General features: G+C 45.5%; 1 protein-coding gene and 1 non-coding gene across 2 annotated transcripts; both read right to left on the reverse strand.

The window, feature by feature from the left end:
* Window positions 1–549: 549 nt before the first annotated feature.
* Window positions 550–622, reverse strand: TRNAE-CUC (transfer RNA glutamic acid (anticodon CUC)). Its single transcript has one exon. It is a non-coding gene; the product is annotated as a tRNA-Glu (tRNA).
* Window positions 623–809: 187 nt separating this feature from the next.
* KLF10 (KLF transcription factor 10) lies at window positions 810–7,304 on the reverse strand. Its single transcript, XM_060127986.1, has 4 exons — window positions 7,142–7,304; window positions 3,748–3,981; window positions 2,731–3,643; window positions 810–2,432 (listed from the first exon to the last, which is right to left on the reverse strand). The coding sequence occupies exons 1-4, from the start codon at window positions 7,175–7,177 to the stop codon at window positions 2,173–2,175; spliced, it is 1,443 nt and encodes a 480-aa protein (XP_059983969.1). The 5' UTR covers window positions 7,178–7,304; the 3' UTR covers window positions 810–2,172.
* Window positions 7,305–21,134: the final 13,830 nt, after the last annotated feature.

Raw genomic sequence — 21,134 nt, forward strand, 5'->3', positions numbered from 1 at the left:
CCTACAGCTGGTGCCAAGCGAGCACACTGTCCCTTACCATGGCACTCAACAGCTGGGCACCGTTGAAGATGTTCTCTCATGACAAGGTAATCTCAGAGCAAATTAAAATACTAATCTCCAAAATTATATGCCATACACTAAGTAGCATTTACAGCTCCTAGTTCCACTGGCAAGTGACTGGCAAGTATTTCTCTTCAGAGGTGGATTAGCTTTCAGGCAGCTGAAGTACTAGCATGTTTATTGCATTTAACGTATCACTGAATGGTCTGAGTTAATCTAACTTCTAGAAGTAATTTACTCTTTAATAGGTCAGGCTTCTTTTCATTTCACAGCAGTCATTACTGCAATTACTCATGTGGTGTTCCCTTTAACTCAGTGCTACTTAAGGTTTTGCTGAGAGACAGAATATATTTCAACCCCACATCATCAAAACATACAAAAATGTTTTAAAATGGTAGATATCTGGCCTTGCTTTGTGTATGTATTTTAATTAGATTTTATTTTGTTATTATTTTTTTTGGCTGTGCCACATGGCTTGCAGGATATTAGTTCCTGGACCAGGGATCGAACCTGGGCCCCTGGCAATGAGAGTGCCAAGTCCTAACCACTGGACCATCAAGGAATTCCCTGGCCTTGCTTTGCATACTGTCTAAATTGATTACTCATGTTAAATATATACTCCTACAGTTCTAAATTTGAATGAGGCCCTTAGAGAAATTCAGACCATAAGTCTTTGGAGAGCACCACAGTGATCAATGTCAAGGTCAGAGTGAGAATGGTTTTCAACAAATACAATCAACCAATTATATATATACCAAAGGAAATTCTTTATTGTAAACAAGATATAAAGTACAACAAAAGAAATATTGTGCAAATTGTAAATCACAAGGATTTTTTTTATTAAAAGAAAATTCTTTTTTTGTTTTCCAAGAGTCCAAAGTTTTGATGGCAGAAATCTACACCCAATATAGAGAAAAATGTTAAATGGAAAGACATAATGACATTTTTCACTATATATTTTAAACAATTGACTTTTGTTTTACCACTGTATATATCATCCACTATACAAAACAGAATATAACAGAAATACTGTTAACAAAAGTGAATGTCCTAATTATTTTTCTACCTATCTACTTCCACATTCCCCCCCAAAAAAAAACTTCTATAAATTAACAGGACATTTGTCCACTTGTGAATAATGTTCACTCACTTTCTAATTCAATAAAGCACATGTTATATCCTCATAACATAAGGGTACTTTACTGATGTCCTAAGCCATCTTTTTGAAGGAGTTATCTAAAATTCTTAATATCCCTTCTTTACAATATGTGTTTTCATCTTCAATTTTTTTTCGAAACAAAGTGCAGTGTATTTTAGAGTCTACGGAAAACACATTGGTATACAATTTTCAAATCTACACAGGGAACTGCAGCCAACTAAGGTTCAAAGCATAATAAAATGCCTAGTTATAGTCATTTGTTAAACTTTTAAAACAAAAACGCAAAAAAAACCCTGAAGCAACACTTCAAAGCAATTAAATTAATGAGGATTCCAATTCTTTGGGACCTCTTCAGCAATATACAGTTGCTCAATTCCAAACGTCAGCAACTAGTGTAAAAATGCTAGTTCTAGATATATTTAACGACTATGTCCACGAAGTTGAATGGAAAGACTAAGAATAGTAAACAAGATAACTCTAGGAAAGGATAATAATATTCGCGATAATACAGATCAATTTTACATCTCCATCTCTGTACCGTAATGTTTACTTCCAGTCTCTACACTCTTGAAACCAGTGCTTTTGAAGAATCACATTGAAAAGTTGGTCTCAAGTATAAATGGTGAAAGTAAAGTAACAAATTGTGCACACAAATTCAAAATCTGTGCTACCTGTGGTTGGGCTGACCTCACCTGAAACCTTCAAAAAATATTGAAAGGAATAAACTTTCTCATCTCTCTTACGTGGTAAGAAATGAGTCCTGCCACTCTTTGAGCTGCCTGTGGCCGTAGCACTTCTTACCATCTAACCCAGGCTGGGCCTTCTCCCCAGGCCGTGGGGCTTCTGCTTGCAGCCCGCACTGGAGGGCCACAGACTTGCAGTGGAAGCATTTTTATATCACCACTGGCTTCTGGCTGTGACCAAAGTTAGTCTGATTCTTTACCATCCGTCTGTCACTGTGTGGGAGCAGGGGTTGGAGGTAGGGTAATGTCATTTAACTTGCTCACTTCCATCTGCCAGTTTGGTAGCTTCTTGGCTGACAGATGGCGCCGGGCATGTTTGGTCAAATGGTCGCTCCTCATGAACCGCCGGTCACACATGGGACAGGCGAATTTCTTCTCACCTGTGTGGGTTCGTCGGTGTCTGGACAGTTCATCTGAACGAGCAAACCTCCTTTCACAACCTTTCCAGCTACAGCTAAAAGGTTTTTCTCCTGAAACAAAATAAGTCATATTATTATTATTATGCATTTATTAAGCCGCTGTAAGTTACATATTAAATCATATTTAAGATACTTTATTAGACATTTAAAGAATCATCATTTGAGAAATTAAAACAAAAACACCTTGATGAAATCTTTTAGAAGACCTTGCACTGGTAAATACCATCCACTAGAGTGGCTAATAAGGCAAGTTCTTCCTTAACATGCCTGGTTTACATTTGCGATCATTGCCAAAAAACCTTCATCCAAATTTCTAAGACTTAAATATGAAATAAGAAATGGTTGGTACCTGTATGCGTTCTCATGTGGGCCTTCAGATGAGAACTTTTAAAGTACGTCTTGCCACATCCTGGATGGCTACAGATGTGACTTCTTATCCTTGATGAGTCAATCTGAGGAGTGACTTTTGCTGCTGAAGGAGAAAACCCTGGAGCAGGGGCAATGGGAGAGAGTCTGGTGCCATTTGGGCTCACCACTGGAGGCTTGGGGTTCTGAACAACGGGCTGGGGTACAACAAACATGACGGCGCCTTTGGGCACCTGAGTGCCCATGAATACAACAGGTGGGCAGACGGCTGGCGGCTGACTGGGTGGAGTGCTGGGGACGACTGTTGTCACAACTGGGTTGTTTGCAGGGAGGGGAACCATCTGGCAGATGACGGGCATAGGTGGCACTCCCCCTGTTGATACTGCAGGTGGCGAGACTAAGACCGACTTTTGTTGTGGGCACATGGGGACCGGCTGAGATCTACAGATTACTGTCTCTGAGGAAGGCACAGAAAAGTCATAAAGTGCAGCACTTGCTTTCTCTTCAACACCTGCCACTGTGTCTCTCTCACGTTTGGATCTGTTTGGTGACACAGCTGCACAAGGTATGTTTTTTCTTGCAGTCTCAGCATTTAGGTGGGTTCTTCTTCGAAAAGAATTGTCCTGATAGTTAAGGATGCTGGCTGCTTTCACTGGGCAAGATCGGTGGTTACACAGCTGGGCATCAGCTGTATGACGAATCACACTTGTTGCCTGAGCCTTGGGGAGTTTGGGGGCAGGTACTGGGCTCTTCTCCTCTTTGAAAGGTGCAGCAGCAATGTGAGGCTTGGCAGTATCTGACAATGATTTGAAGTGTCCAGTAGATGGCGCTGGTGCCATCAGATTTGACACTTGAGAGGGTTCAAAGTCAGAGGGACTGTAAGGTGGAGTCAAACACTAGAGCAGAGAAATACAGGCAACAGCGTGAAGAACAGTAGAGTTCATTATATAAATTATAAGAAATTCTCATTTACACTCATCTTTAAAGCAACAATACTTACAAATGCTGGGACTGTATGAAAATCAGGTGTACCAGGAAGCAGATTCTCTTCCTCTGACATATCAGACACTGGAGTAACGGGTCTGCTTTCAATGTATTTCTTAAAATCAGACTTCCAACTGCAGCTCATTGACATAAGTGCTTCTACGGCTTCAAAGTCACTTTTCTCTGCAGTTTTGTTCCAGGAATACACACTCTCTTTTGATCTTTCAGAAATCATTTCCATTCTTTCCTCCTATAAATACAAAAAATTAAATGCTATAAGCATATTGTCATCCACATGACACGCACAGCAATGTGCAATTTTTTTTACTATCTGCACAACTTTTCAAAATAAAACTTGAAATAATTTTTCTCATCCCCACTCTGATAGTAATACTGATAAAAGTCTTCCTCATTCTTCCTCTCACACTTAGGCCTGAACACTGATACCCTTGCAAGGTAAAGAGGAACTTATTACCATTATGAGGACCAAGGCCAAAGGCACCAATGCACTTGTAATCCAAAAAAGAACTGCTTGGCTTAGAAAAAAAAAAACATTTTATATTCTTTCCAGAGTAGTCAACTGCAACAGGAGTCAGACAAAATAACTGAGGGAAGGCTCTACAAAAAAGTCATCTTTTTTCAATACTACAGGTATGGGGACCTGGTGGTCCAGTGGCTAAGACAACAGGCTCCCAATGCAGGGGGCCCGGTTTGATCTCTGGTCAGGGAACCAGATCCCACATGCATGCCTCAACTAAAGATCCTGCGTGCGGCAACTAAGACCGGGGCAGCCAAATAAATATTTTTTTTAAATCATTAAAAGAAACACTACAGGTATGGTATGAGATCTTTTCAGGTATGACTTCCTACTAGAAAAAAAATAAACGGCCAAAATTTTCTTTTAAAAAGGCAAAGTATAGTGGACAGAGCTGTGGTCTGTTGATTTGGGTGTGACCTTTGGAAAGAATAATTTCAACTTCTTCATGTTTGTGTTCTCATTCACTGGATCTTACACTTAACACAATGGTTTGCTATGTGTAACTATGACCAGCTAATGCAATAGCACAAAAAAGAGATAATCAGAAAATTTAATATGCGACTTGAATTTGCAAGAACTCTGATTGTAAGAAATCTTCAATAGTCAAAATAGAATCTTATTTTAATTTTTTTAAAGAACTGCTCCTTGACAAAAATAACAGCACATGCCTTATATTTGAACAACTCCTTCTATTAGGTATTTAATGCTTCATATTAAAGTTCCTTAAACTGCACTAAAAGTTACTACCCTCCATCTCTGCAATTTTCCACCAATGTGATCCCATTCATTGGTCAAAGCAGAGATTGTGTAAAAACACAGAACAATTGTCTTTACGTGGCAAGGTATTAATCTCAACACTTGCTGAAAAAAACGCATAAACCCTTCGTACTGAAGCCTTAAGAAGCCATCGCTCTTGAAACATCGCTAACAATGCAATTGCATAATCGCGGGCCCTTTATGTAAGCTGCAACGGACAACGCATGTTGTGTAAAAGCCTCAAGACGCCAGTGCAAAGGAAAAAAGAGAAAAGGTAGGCAGCAGGGAAGAACAGTGTGAGCTGGGAAGGGCAGGGAGAAGTCGGGAGGGGAGGAAAGGGAGTGGGCCGCGAGAGAGGCAGGAAAGGGAAGCGAGGGCGGAGGCGCGGGAGGGGAAGGCAGACGAGGGGCGGGGGCGGACGGCGGGGGAGATCCTCGCTGGCTGGGACAGACGGATGGGGCCGCCCTAGCCTCAATGAGGCTCGCGGTGAGTCACTGGGAACATTCCTCGCCGCTCGCACGTCCCCGCGTCCCTGCCCCCGCCATTGGCCAGCAGGCCGGGCGGCCCGGGCTGGGATTGGCTGGGCCGCGAAGGGCGGGGGCGCGGAGGAGGAGAAGGAGGGGGCGAGGCATGTGAACAAAGCGTGATCAGCGGCTGCTCCGGGCGGCGCAGGAAACCTGAACTGGGAATTGCCGCGCCGTCACCTTTCACCTACTTCCTGAGCCCGCGGGCCCCCGCCCTCGCGACGGCCCGGAGGAGGGGCCGCGGGCGCCGCCGCCAACCGCCCAGCAGTGCGCGCCCGAGCCCGCGGGGAGGGGCGGAGCCGCGGGCGCCGGGCTCCAGGAGCGCCCGCCCCTTCCAGCTCCCCGCGAGCCGCCGTTCCCTTAGGAACCGACAGCGGGGCCGGGCCTCATTCCCGCTTCTGGCGGAGGCCGGGACTGGGTCACTCAGGGACGAGAAGCTACCCGGGCGCATCCGCTCCCGGCCCACCCCCAGCCTCCGCCTCAGCTGCCGGAGGAGGAGCCGGGTCCCCGCGGAAACCCGGCCCCCGCCCTCCTCCGGCTGCAGCCCCCGGGGACCCGGCCGAGCCCTCGGCGCTTCCCGCCCACGCCTCCCGCGGGACCTCAGACCACCCTGACTGTCCCCGAAGATGCGCGTCCCCTCCCCGCGGTTTCCGGCAGCACCGGCCCCCGCCAGCCGCGTGTCTCCACGACTTCCCAGACGTGCAGCCCCAACAGGCCCCGCTCCAGACGCTCGGCTCCACGGCCTGCGGCTCCCGCCCCGACACGCTGCCCCCGCGTCTCGCAGCCCGGTTCCCCCCGCCCACCTTCCCCGCCCCGCTGCTGGGTCCCGCTTCCCACCCTCCCATCTCCTGTCGCCGAGGCGGCTCCCTCCCCCCTCCAAGGCGTCCTCAGAAGGCGGCCACCTGCCCGCTCCCGAGATGGGGAGTGTCCTTCAGCCGTATTGGGGGGGCAACTCCCCGGTCCCCCTCGGCGGTCCCGGGCCCACGTGCCATCCCCCGCACCCACGCCGGGCGCCCCTCCCCCAGCCCCCGCTATCTGCTGAGCAGCCCCGTCCTGCAAGCCTCCTTTCAGAGCCCCGAGTTGGGGAGCCCCCTCTCCTCTCCAGCGGACACCCCGCCCCTCAAAAGCTTCTGGGCAGCCCCTTCCCACCCTGGGTCGCATTCCTTATCCAGACGGAGGCATCTCTCCCCGGCGCCAGGTGCAGGGTGGCCCCTTGTCCCCCTTCCCCTTCCACACCTCTTATTCTGACAGGGCAGCAGCCCCCTCCTCACTCTTCCCGCCCCTCCAGTCATCCTCCCCCTCACCTGCTTCAAGTCTCCCAGCGGAGCTGCCCCTTCCCCTCATTACACCTTGAGCAAGACCCTCTCTCCTTTCGTCTCTAGCTACCCGCCTGCTTCTCCTGAGTCCCTCCGCGACGCACACGCCCTCACTAATGTCCAGTCTGCAGGCGGGAAGCCCCTTCCTCTCCCACGACTCCGCTGCAGCCTCAGTCCTCAGGCGAGGCTAATGTCAGGGGCTCGGGGTTCGCGCCCCCGGGGGCCCCTCAGACTCAGCGAGGCAGAGTAGGGCCGGGGCATCCCCAGGTCACTTACTGCAGGCTGCTGGAGAGAAGCGCCGAAGTTCAGCATGGTTGGCTGCCTGGCCGCCGGCGGCGAGCTGACTGGCTGCTTGGCTGCCTGGCCACAGACGGACGCCCGGAGACACTCGACGCCGCTCCCGCCACCGCCGCGCTCCGCGCCGTCTGCCCCCTCCCCATTCAGGTAGCCGCTCCGCCTGCCCCGCGCCGCAGGCGGGGGTGGGGGCGGAGCCTTCCGCCGGCCAATCAGTGGCAAAGGTGTGTGAGGCGCCGGCCAATGGGCTCGCGGGGCCACGCGTGATCAGCGGCTGCCCGGCAGCGTGAAGCTTGTGTCAGTGGAGCGTGTACACAATCTCCGGCAGCGTGTTCCCTCGGCCCAGCCCGAGGGAACTCCCGCCGCCACCTGACTCAGTGACACCGCCCCTACCCCTCACCCACCCCCGCCTGCGGTCCCCTTCCCTGGCCTGGGGGGGCGGCGCGGAGGACCTAGACCGGAGGCGCGGCAGCGGCGGCGCGCCCAGGCACTGCGGAGGGCCGGCCCCACGTGGGAGGTGGGGTGGGATGCCCGCTCCGCCCAGTCCCCTCGGCGCGAGGTCCCATCTCGGGCCGCTGCGGGATAGGCGGGACGCGGGGTAGCCAAGCGGGGGAGGCGGCGGCTGCAAGCCAAGGGTCCGGAGCCAAGAGATTTGCATTTGGAAGCGCCGATCTCTTGCGCGTCTGGCGAGAAAGCGGAGCCCGGTGACCGACTGAGCTGCATTTCTGGAGCATATGCTGGGTTTTGCCTCGCTGAGCCGTGGGTAGCACGAGGGAGGGGCGGAGAGGGAAGGGTATCCTGTCATTGAGCGGACACCTGCTCCGGCGCCCCCCGCCCACGCCCGGGCCGCTGGAGCTGGCTCGCCCTCCTCAGCTGCACCGCCGGCAGCACTGCCCGCCCCCGTCCGCCCCGCCCATCCTTCCTCCCAGGCTGTGGAGAGAATGGTGTGGGGACTGCAGGAAGCCCCGAGAACTAGACCAATGGGATGATGGGGGGCCGTAGACCAGAGTTTTTATCTTTCCCGGGAGCCGAAGCTCGGCTGCAGAATCGAGTTTTGAGCTCGGTGTGAAGTTTAAAGTGCACTCTACAAGCTGTCTCAAAGGCAGACCCTACCCCTCCCCACGCCCCCACCCCGGGCCAGGGCCTCCGGAAACGCCCTGCCAGGAAACTGCTGGTGGGGATGGGGCGGGGCGGGGTCTCCCGGGGTCACCAGGCGCCAGCCGGGGCCCGCCTGCAAGTGGGTAGCAGTGGGAATGCCCACCACGCCCGACACGGAACGCCCCGCGCCCGGGCCAGCGAAAGCACCAGCCCCCCCCCCCCCCCGCCGCGCTGCAACCCCGACCTCCGACCCCGCTCAGAAGCGGTCTGCGGCCTCCGGATTGCGAGCCTATGGGTCTGTTATGGCTCCCTATTGGCCCCCTTTTGGCCATTTGGTGCCCGTTCGCAGCTGCTGTTGTTGGAGAGGAGGGTGGTGATAACGCGGCTTAAAGCAAACTGGAGATTTTATCTCCTGTGGACAGGCTGAACACGGGGCAGAAACCACTGCCCCTCCCTCGAGCTTTCTCACTGCTCTGTGTAACTGAAAGGCTAATGGAAGTGTCCTTTCTTTCCCAATAATCACAAAATTGAGTATAGACAAGGAATTAGCTAGGGAATTCCCTGAAGGTCCAGTGGTTAGTACTGGGCGCTTTCACTGCCATGGCCAGGGTTCAACCCCTCCTTGGGGAACTAAGACCCCAAAAGCTGTGCGGCACAGCCAGAAAAAAAAAAAAAAAAAAAACAAGAAACAAAGGAAAGAAAGAAAGAGAAAGAAAGGGAAAAAAGGCAATTAACTGTTTTAGAAATAGGCCCAGGCTGGCCAACAACAGTAGTAGTAATAATAATACAATCAACCAGGGCCAGAGATGCTCATCACAGAGGGAAAGAGGACTCAGTGGCCCCCTGTCACTGCCGCTCCTGAATCTGCTGGCGGGGCGCCAGCCAACAGCTCAGGCAGCTCTTCCTGTCTCCTCTCCATCCCCTGCCCCGGCTTCTGTCTGCATCGGTGTCCCTCCCTGCAGGCTTCCTTCCGCCTGGGCTGTCCCATCCTGTTGATGTGAGCCTGAGGGTACTGGAGCAGCTGGCCCTGGGCACCTGCTGCAGCAAAGCAAGCTCCTGTCTGTGCCCAGCCGGCAAGCCAGCCTTCCTTCCTGTCAGGGAGCTGCCATCCTCAGAGGCCACAGTCGGCCCTCCAGGTCTGAACTGAATGTGGGCCCTGCTGGCATGGTGCCCCAGCACGCCGAGAAGCAGGGAGCATTTATGGCTTGTGGGAGTGATTGAAAACAGGAAAGAAAAGAGAAAAGGGGTAGGAGGAACAGTGTGGTGGTGGCACAATTCCTAGAGATTCAGAGAAAGATGTTACCCAGGCATCTCAGACTCAAAGTAACCAAAACTAAAGTCCTTGTTTTTACTTCTTCCCGTATGGGCTTCTCGTCTCCCATCCAGCCTTCACCATCTCCCCCAAAGCCCTGGATCCAGTTGGTCCCCAGGTCTGAGCAGTTTTGCCTCAGAAATGTCTCTCTTCCCTCACTTTCCATTTGTACCCCTCAACTGTCACTCTAGGTCAGTCAGTCTGTCATCAATTCTTGCTTGGGTTAAACAATTTACACTCTCCCCACCCAACCCCCCACCCCAGCCCAGCTGGCACCCCAGTGGCAAACTCTCCACACTGAAGCCAGAGTGGGTTTTTTGAAAGTCATGATCCAATCCCTACTTAAGAAATGATCCTTTGCTCCTGTTGCCTAGGAGATAAACCTCATCTCCCACCCAGATATACCCTTGCCTATGGCTACATCCTCATTCAATAAACATTGTGTTGCTCGTTTATCCACTCCATTCAACAAACATTTGTTGAGCACCTACTATGTGTTGTAGGCACTGGGACAACAGCAATGAATAAGACAGGCCAGGTCCCTGCTCTCAAAAGGCTTGGACGGCAAGACAAAGACAAGTAGACTATATGTATAAATAAAAGCTCCTTCAAGATGGTAGCCATGTCATAATCATCTTTGTGGTCCAGTGCAGACATTTTAGGCAATCAAGACTCTTTAATGGAGGAAATAAAATTGTAGGTTGTCTGTGAAGATTCACTGAGGTTATAGACAGAATGTGGACAAGTGCCTAGGCAGAAGTATGGATCCTTCTAAGCCTTTCCCTTAGCTTACATCATTACAGGACCAGGCACGGAAAACTGTCATCTTAAACATGAGTAAAAGAAAGTCCTAGGCAATAGTAAGCATTACTTCAATTAAGTGCTGACCCCTTCCCGCTAATGGTGGTGGTTTCTCCTTCAATCAGAACAGTGAAGGAAGGGGAAGGGGGGGGCGGGGGGTGACATGTAAAGATTCCTCAGTTCAGTTATATGGATATTAAAACACATTGTACCCACCAGCCATCTTCTCTTTGCTCCTTACAGCCAGTGGGTATTATCACCATTCATTCATTCATTCATTGCCCCACCATATGCCAGGCACTAGCTGAACACTGAGGAACAACCGTAAAAAAAGACACAGCTCTTGTGTTTCAGGAGCTTCCAGTACAGTGGGAAGTAAATAAGTGAGCCAGCCATTACTGTGGTGTGGTAAATGCTAAGAAAAGAGTATGCACAGTGTCCTAGGTAGGCGAGGAAGGAAGGGGTAAGGGAAGGTTCCTCTGGTTGACTTCTAAGCTGGAGGAGAGGAGAGGTGGAGGTGAAGAGTAGAGAGAGTGGTGGGGATTCAGGATGCTCTGAATTGTCTGGATCACAAATTTGAGAGTTAGGATGAGGCACTTAGGATATTAAGGGAAGCAGCCCCAAACATAAAGGGCCTTTGTGTGCCCTGCTAAGAGATATAGATGTGGGACTTTTATCTTGGGGACAGGGGGGACCTACTGACAGGTTTTAGCAATGATAGTATAGAAAATTCATTCTGGCCCAGTTTGATAATGGACCACAGAGGCTGGGGCCTAACACCAGTGAGAAGGTTTCGTAGCAATGTAAGCAACAAAGATGATGGTAGCTTAAACTATGGAAATGGTGGCAGGCATGGAAAAGCTGGAATAGAGACACCAAGAATCAGGAGGATTTGGTAATTGATTGGATGTGGGCGTGAGGAAGAGGGAGGTGTGGAGGAGGACTGCTGAGTTTTTGGCTTGATTCACTGGATGAAACAGGACAAAAACAGGACACTATTGCCCAAGAAAGGGACTGTAGGGAGGTAGTAAGTTAGGGTGGAGAGGAAGAAAATGCCAAATTTGATTTAGGACATATAAACGTGAGGTTACCTGTGGGACATCCAAATAGAGATGTCCAGGAGGCAGCTGGAATTTCAGGTCTGGAGCCCAGAAGAGAAGGATCTGGGCTGGAGATTAAAATTTGTTGTCATCAGGGTGTTGGTGGCATTGGAAACCAGGGGGTGAATGAATTCCTCTAGGAAGAGTAAGGAATGAGAGGTAAGAGAACTGAGGGTGGTCTTCTGGTGAACTACAAGCACAGGATGGAGACTAAGAGGAAACAGCCACATGGTGAAATACTGGCGAAGAGTGACACAGTGAGGACTTCTTTCATACATGCAGCACTTAGGATTTCTTGGCCTAATGTGACACAAAGTGGAGATGAAAGGCAAACGGGATGATTCAGAAATTGAAAGGGTCAAACAAATTAGAAAAAATAATTATCCCCTCTGATTGGTGAATATCATTCGTTATTTTCATTATACTAGTTACCATAGTTATTAAGCTCTTTAAAATTTTTTTTAAATATTGATATGTTGAGTAGATTGTTTCTAAAGATGGTCACAAAACCCCTCCCATTCTGCATAATCTTTTCCAATGTGACTTTGCCATTCCTGCATCAAGAGGTGAAGTTTAATTCCCCCAACCCTTGATTCTGGGCTGGCTTTGACCAGTAGGGACCTGGGTGGTACTATGGGACTTCATGCCTAGGTTTTAAGAAGGGTTTGAATTTCCTATTTTTACCCTCTTGGAAATCAGCCACTAGGCAGAGGAGCTTATTAGGCTAGGCTAACTTACTGAATAAAGAGAGAACATTTGAAGGGAGAATGGCCACGTGGAGACCAAGGCATCCCAACCACCAGCCAGGAACAAGACTCCAGATGCCTGACAGGGCGACTGGATGTCCTCCAGCCCCAGTCAAGCAGGCCTAGCTGACACAGCCTAGAGAAGAGATAAGCTCTACTTGAATTTCTGACCCACAGAATCATGAACAATAAATGGAAGAGTAACTCAGGCAGCATTTCCTGCCTCCTCTCCACCCAGTAGCCCCTTACCCCCACTTCTGTCTGCAGGGATGTCCCTAGGTTTTGGGGTGGTTTGATATGCCGCAAGGGATAACTGAAATAGTGGCTGTGTGTTTGTTTCAGCTCTGGAGAGACAGCCACCGTTTTCAAAATACTCATTTTATAAGAATACTTTTTTTTTTTCAAAGAATCTAAAATGGCTGGAAGAAGGTTCCAGGAAGGAGAACTAAAAAAACTGATGAATTAGAAAAGGAAGAAAAATTGGAGCGAGAAATAATTTTTTTTTTAACTTGGAGAAGGGGGAAGTATGTAGATCTGGAAGAACCCTACCCCCAGCAGCCCCACTCCCGCTCCCCCCATCCCAGCACTCTACTGAGGCTCAGAAATGGAAATAAACGTGTAATAGGAAGGAAGGGAGTTCACCTTGATCCAGCGCCTGCTATGCACCAGTTGCTGCCTGGTTCACTAGGAATATGGGGGACCTAATTTGACCCATTATATAAAGTCCATGGTTTATTATAACACTTTAGGATTTTTTTGGTAAAGAATTCAATTTTTGCACTCTCCATTCCACTCTTTTTTATCTACCCAGGAAGTGTGAAGCTAGTTAACTGGTTAAGTGGTACTGCAAGGTTACAAAATGAAAACAGCCTTATTGCCTTGGGGTTTTTTTTTTTTTAAACAAAATAATATATGCTGATCATAAAAAAATACAAAAAGGAATAAAAAGATGAAAATCTCCTGTAATCCTGCTACCCAGAATTAACCACTATTAACATTTTGATATACATTTTTCACTCTTTTTCTCTGCCCTGCCTTCTCACTACCCCCCACCCCACCCTATAATAAGGTATGCTACTTTGTAACCTGCTTTTTGTTTATTAACTTAATCTATCACTCTGCACATCAATAATTATAGAGTTCTTACAGCCTATTTAAAAGTATGAGTTTCCATTTTCTCTGGAGAGTCTTAGTTACTACCTTTTTCCTATTGAGACTTCAGAATCCTGGAAATCTTGTCTAGTATCATGGGTATGAAAGGAGGGATGTTCCTTCACAGAGTCATCGCAGCGTCTAAGCTGAGGCACTGGCACAGTCATTTAGCACTAGAAACTCTCGTCTGAAGTGCCCGGTGCAGAACCTCCACATGTGGTACCCTACGACCAAGTGAAACTAGACTAAGCACAAAGGAAGAAAAAAGTCTGGTTTCTGGTTTGGATGCGCTCAGATGACCGCGGTCTCCTGGCTCACTGACAACCCACAGGAGCCATGTGGCTGACAGGGTCTTGGTGCTCCAGCTGGGTGTCAGGCCAGTGCCTCTGAGGTGGGAGAGCTGAGTTCAGGACATTGGTCCACCAGAGACCTCCCGGCTCCACGTGATATCAAATAGCGAAAGCTCTCCCATAGATCTCCATCTCAACGCTAAGACCCAGCTCCACTTAACGACCAGCAAGCTACAGTGCTGGACACCCTATGCCAAACAACTAGCAAGACAGGAACACAATGCCACCCATTAGCAGCAAGACTGCCTAAAATCATAATAAGGTCACAGACACCCCAAACCACACTACCGGACATGGTACTGCCCACCAGAAAGACAAGATCCAGCCTCATCCTCCAGAATACAGGCACCAGTCCCCCTCCACCAGGAAGCCTACACAACCCACTGAACCAAACTTAGCCACTGGGGGCAGACACCAAAAACAACAGGAACTATAAACCTGTAGCCTACAAAAAGGAGACCCCAAACACAGTAAGTTAAGGAAAATGAGAAGAAATAGAAACACACAGCAGATGAAGGAGCAAGGTAAAAACCTACCAGACCAAACAAATGAAGAGGAAATAGGCAGTCTACCTGAAAAAGAATTCACAGTAATGATAGTAAAGATGATCCAAAATCTTGGAAATAGAATGGAGAAAATACAAGAAGTGTTTAACAAGGACTTAGAAGAAATAAAGAGCAAACAGTGATGTACAACACAATAAATGAAATTAAAAATTCTCTAGAAGTAATCAATAGCAGAATAACTGAGGCAGAAGAACGGATATGTGACCTGGAAGATAAAATAGTGGAAATAACTACTGCAGAGCAGAATAAAGAAAAAAGAATGAAAAGAATTGAGGGCAGTCTCAGAGACCTCTGGGACAACATTAAACAAACCAACTCTCGAATTATAGGCGTCCCAGAAGAAGAAGAGAAAAATAAAGGGACTGAGAAAATATTTGAAGAGATTATAGTTGAAAACTTCCCTAATATGGGAAAGGAAATAGTCAAGTCCAGGAAGCACAGAGAGTCCCATACCGGATAAATCCAAGGAGAAACACTCCAAGACACATATTAATCAAACTATCAAAAATTAAATACAAAGAAAACATATTAAAAGCAGCAAGGGAAAAACAAAAAATAACATACAAGGGAATCCCCATATGGTTAACAGCTGATTTTTCAGCAGAAACTCTGCAAGCCAGAAGGGAGTGGCAGGACATATTTAAAGTGATGAAAGGGAAAAACCTACAACCAAGATTACTCTACCCAGCTAGGATCTCATTCAGATTCGATGGAGAAATTAAAACCTTTACGGACAAGCAAAAGCTAAGAGAATTCAGCACCACCAAACCAGCTTTACAACAAATGCTAAAGGAACTTCTCTAGGCAGGAAACACAGAGAAGGAAAAGACCTACAACAAGGAACCCAAAACAATTAAGAAAATGGTAATAGGAACATACATATTGATAACCACCTTAAATGGAAATAGATTAAATGCTTCAACCAAAAGACATAGACTGGCTGAATGGATACAAAAACAAGACTCATATATATGCTGTCCACAATAGACCCACTTCAGACCTAGGGACACATACAGACTGAAAGTGAGGGGATGGAAAAAGATATTCCATGCAAATGGAAATCTGAAGAAAGCTGGAGTAGCAATCTTCATATCAGACAAAATAGACTTTAAAACAAAGACTATTACAAGAAACAAAGAAGGATACTACATAATGCTCAAGGGATCAATCCAAGAAGATATAACAATTGTAAATATTTATGCACCCAACATAGGAGCACCTCAATACATAAGGCAAATACTAACAGCCATAAGAGGGGAAATCGACAGTAACACAACCATAGTATAGGGGACTTTAACACCCTACTTTCACCAACGGACAGATCATCCAAAATGAAAATAAATAAGGAAACACAAGCTTTAAATGATACATTAAACAAGATGGACTTAATTGATATTTATAGGACATTCCATCCAAAACAACAGAATACAATTTCTTCTCAAGTGCTCATGGAACATTCTCCAGGATAGATCATATCTTGGGTCACAAATCAAGCCTTGGTAAATTTAAGAAAATTGAAATCGTATCAAGTATCTTTTCTGACCACAATGCTATGAGACTAGATACCAATTACAGGAAAAAATCTGTAAAAAATACAAACACATGGAGGCTAAACAATACACTACTTAATAACCAAGAGATGACTGAAGAAATCAAAGAGGAAATCAAAAAATACCTAGAAATAAATGACAGTGAAAACAGGACAACCCAAAACCTATGGGACACAGCAAAAGCAGTTCTAAGAGGGAAGTTTATAGCAATACAATCCTACCTCAAGAAACAAGAAACAACTCAAATAAACAACCTAACCTTACACCTAAATCAATTAGAGAAAGAAGAACAAAAAAACCCCAAAGTTAGCAGCAGGGAAGAAATCATAAAGATCAGAACAGAAATAAATGAAAAAGAAATGAAGGAAACAATAGCAAAGATCAATAAAACTAAAAGCTGGTTCTTTGAGAAGATAAACAAAATTGATAAACCATTACCCAGACTCATCAAGAAAAAATGGGGGAAGACTTGAATCAATAGAATTAGAAATGAAAAAGGAGAAGTAACAGCAGACACTGCAGAAATACAAAGGATATTGAGAGATTACTACAAGCAACTATATGCCAATAAAATGGACAACCTGGAAGAAATGGACAATTTTTAGAAAAGCACAGCTTTCTGAGAGTGAACCAGGAAGAAACAGAAAATATAAACAGACCAATCACAAGCACTGAAATTGAAACTGTGATTAAAAATCTTCCAACAAACAAAAGCCCAGGACCAGATGGCTTCACAGGTGAATTCTATCAAACATTTAGAGAAGAGCTAACACCTATCCTTCTCAAACTCTTCCAAAATATAGCAGAGGGAGGAACACTCCCAAACTCATTCTACAAGGCCACCATCACCCTGATACCAAAACCAGACAAAGATGTCACAAAGACAGAAAACTACAGGCCAATATCACTGATGAACATAGATGCAAAAATCCTCAACAAAATACTAGCAAACAGAATCCAACAGCACATTAAAAGGATCATACACCATGATCAAGTGGGGTTTATCCCAGGAATGCAAGGATTCTTCAATATACGCCAATCAATCAATGTGATACACCATATTAACAGATTGAAGGATAAAAGCCATATGGTCATCTCAATAGATGCAGAAAAAGCTTTCGACAAAATTCAACACTCATTTATGATAACCGCCCTCCACAGAAAGTAGGCAAAGAGGTAACTTACCTCAACATAATAAAGGCCATATATGACAAACCGACAGCCAACATCGTTCTCAATGGTGAAAAGCTGAAACCATTACCACTAAGATCAGGAACAATACAAGGTTGCCCACTCTCACCACTATTATTCAACATACTTTTGGAACTTTTAGCCACAGCAATTAGAGAAGAAAAAGAAAATAAAAGGAATCCAAATTGGAAAAGAAGAAGTAAAGCTGTCACTGTTTGCAGATGACATGATACTATACATAGAGAAACCTAAAGACTTTACCAGAAAACTACTAGAGCTAATCAATGAATTTGGTAAAGTAGCAGGATACAAAATTAATGCACAGAAATCTCTTGCATTCCTATACACTAATGATGAAAAATCTGAAAGAGAAATTAAGGAAACACTCCCATTTACCACTGCAACAAAAAGAATAAAATACCTAGGAATAAACCTACCTAAGGAGACAAAAGACCTGTATGCAGAAAACTATAAGACACTGATGAAAAAAATTAAAGATGATACAAACAGATGGAGAGATATATCATGTTCTTGGATTGGAAGAATCAACATTGTGAAAATGACTCTACTACCCAAAGCAATCTACAGATTCAGTGCAATGCCTATCAAACTACCACTGGCATTTTTCATAGAACTAGAACAAAAAATTTCACAATTTATATGCAAACATAAATGACCCCGAATAGCCAAAGCAATCTTGAGAAAGAAAAACGGAACTGGAGGAATCAGGCTCCCTGACTTCAGACTATACTACAAAGCTAGAGTAATCAAGACAGTATGGTACTGGCACAAAGACAGAAATATAGATCAATGGAACAGGATAGAAAGCCCAGAGATAAACCCACACACATATGGTCACCTTATCTTTGATAAAGGAGGCAAGAATATACAGTGGGGAAAAAACAGCCTCTTCAAGAAGTGATGCTGGGAAAACTGGACAGGTACATGTAAAAGTATGAGATCAGAACACTCCCTAACACCATACACAAAAATAAGCTCAAAATGGATTAAAGACCTAAATGTAAGGCCAGAAACTATCAAACTCTTAGAGCTAAATATAGGCAGAACACTCTATGACATAAATCACAGCAAGATCCTTTTTGACCCACCTCTTAGAGAAATGGAAATAAAAACAAAAATAAACAAATGGGACCTAATGAAACTTCAAAGCTTTTGCAAAGCAAAGGAAACCATAAACAAGACGAAAAGACAACCCTCAGAATGGGAGAAAATATTTGCAAATGAAGCAACTGACAAAGGATTAATCTCCAAACTTTACAAGCAGCTTATGCAGCTCAATATTAAACAAACAACCCAATCCAAAAATGGGCAGAAGACCTAAATAGACATTCCTCCAAAGAAGATATACAGATTGCCAAGAACACAGGAAAGAATGCTCAACATCATTAATCATTAGAGAAATGCAAATCAAAACTACAATGAGATATCATCTCACACCGGTCAGAATGGCCATCATCAAAAAATCTAGAAACAATAAATGCTGGAGAGGGTGTGGAGAAAAGGGAACAATTTGCACTGCTGGTGGGAATGTAAATTGATACAGCCACTATGGAGAACAGTATGGAGGTTCCTTAAAAAACTACAAATAGAACTACCATACAACCCAGCAATCCCACTACTGGGCATATACCCTAAGAAAACCATAATTCAAAAAGAGTCATGTACCAAAATGTTCATTGCAGCTCTATTTACAATAGCCAGGAGATGGAAGCAACCTAAGTGTCCATCATCGGATTAATGGATAAAGAAGATGTGGCACATGTATACAATGAAATATTACTCAGCCATAAAAAGAAACGAAATTGAGTTATTTGTAGTGAGGTGGATGGACCTAGAGTCTGTCATACAGAGTGAAGTAAGTCAGAAGGAGAAAAACAAATACCGTATGCTAACAGATATATATGGAATCTAAGAAAGAAAAAAAAAAAGGTCATGAAGAACATCGGGGTAACACCGGAATAAAGACACAGATATACTAGAAAATGGACTTGAGGATGTGGGGAGGGGGAAGGGTAAGCTGTGACAAAGTGAGAGAGTGGCATGGACATATATACACTACCAAATGTAAAATAGATAGCTAGTGGGAAGCAGCCGCGTAGCACAGAGAAATCAGCTTGGTGCTTTGTGACCACCTAGAGGGGTGGGATAGGGAGGGTGGGAGGCAGGGAGACGCAAGAGGGAAGAGATATGGGAACATGTGTATATGTATAACTGATTCACTTTGTTATAAAGCAGAAACTAACACACCATTGTAAAGCAATTATACTCCAATAAAGATGTTAAAAAAAAACCAAACAGTATGGTACTGGCACAAAAACAGAAATATAGATCAATGGAATAGGATAGAAAGCCCAGAGATAAACCCACGCACATATGGACACCTTATTTTTGACAAAGGAGGCAAGAATATACAATGGAGAAAAGACAGCCTTTTCAATAAGTGGTGCTGGGAAAACTGAACAGCTACATGTAAAAGAATGAAATTAGAACACTCCCTAACACCATACACAAAAATAAACTCAAAATGGATTAGAGACCTAAAGGTAAGACAGGACACTATAAAACTCTTAGAGGAAAACATAGCAGAACACTATGACATAAATCACAGCAAGATCCTTTGTGACCCACCTCCTAGAGAAATGGAAATAAAAACAAAAATAAACAAATGGGACCTAATGAATCTTAAAAGCTTTTGCAAAGCAAAGGAAACCATAAACAAGACGAAAAGACAACCCTCAGAATGGGAGAAAATATTTGCAAATGAAGCAACTGACAAAGGATTAATCTCCAAAATTTACAAGTAGCTCATGTAGCTCAATAGCAAAAAGCAAACAACCCAATCCAAAAACGGTCAGAAGACCTAAATAGACATTTCTCCAAAGAAGATATACAGATTCCCAACAAGCACATGAAAAAATGCTCAACATCATTAATCATTAGAGAAATGCAAATCAAAACTTCAGTGAGGTATCACCTCACACCAGTCAGAATGGCCATCATCAAAAAATCTACAAACAATAAATGCTGGAGGACTTCCCTGGTGGCGCACTGGTTAAGAATCCACCTGCCAATGCAGGGCACACGGGTTCAAGCCCTAGTCCGGGAAGATCCCACATGCCGTGGAGCAACTAAGCCCGTGCACCACAACTATTGAGCCTGAGCTCTAGAGCCCATGAGCCACAACTACTGAGACCACGCTCCACAACCACTGAAGCCCACGTGCCCAGAACCTGTGCTCTGCAACGAGAAGCCACTGCAATGAGAAGCCCGCACACCGCAAAGAAGAGTAGCCCCTACTCCCCACAACTAGAGAAAGCCTGTGCACAGCAACGAAGGCTCAACACTGCCAAAAACAAACAAATAAATATAAAAATTAAAAAGAATAATAAATAAATTCTGGAGAGGGTGTGGAGAAAAGGGAACCCTCTTGTACTGTTGGTGGGAATGTAAATTGATACTATGGAGAACAGTACGCAGGCTCCTTAAAAAACTAAAAATAGAACTACCATATGACCCAACAATCCCACTACTGGGCATATAACCTGAGAAAACCATAATTCAAAAAGAGTCATATACCACAATGTTCACTGCAGCTCTATTTACAATAACCAGGACATGGAAGCAACCTAAATGACCATTGACAGATGAATGGATAAAGAAGATGTGGCACATATATACAATGGAATATTACTCAGCCATAAAAAGAAATGGAATAGAGTTATTTGTAGTGAGGTGGATGGACCTAGAGTCTGTCATACAGAGTGAAGTAATTCAGAAAGAGAAAAACAAGTACCGTATGCTAACACATATATATGGAATCTAAGAAAATAAAAAAGGTCATGAAGAACATAGGGGTAAGATGGGAATAAAGACACAGATATACTAGAAAATGGACTTGAGGATATGGGGAGGGGGAAGGGTAAGCCGTGACAAAGTGAGAGAGTGGCATGGACATATATACACTACCAAACGTAAAACAGATAGCTAGTAGGAAGCAGGGAGATCAGCTTGGTGCTTTGTGACCACCTAGAGGGGTGGGATAGGGAGGGTGGGAGGCAGGGAGACGCAAGAGGGAAGAGATATGGGAA

The sequence above is a fragment of the Lagenorhynchus albirostris genome, chromosome 17 (genome assembly GCF_949774975.1).
Source record: "Lagenorhynchus albirostris chromosome 17, mLagAlb1.1, whole genome shotgun sequence".
Taxonomy (NCBI): Eukaryota; Metazoa; Chordata; class Mammalia; order Artiodactyla; family Delphinidae; genus Lagenorhynchus; species Lagenorhynchus albirostris.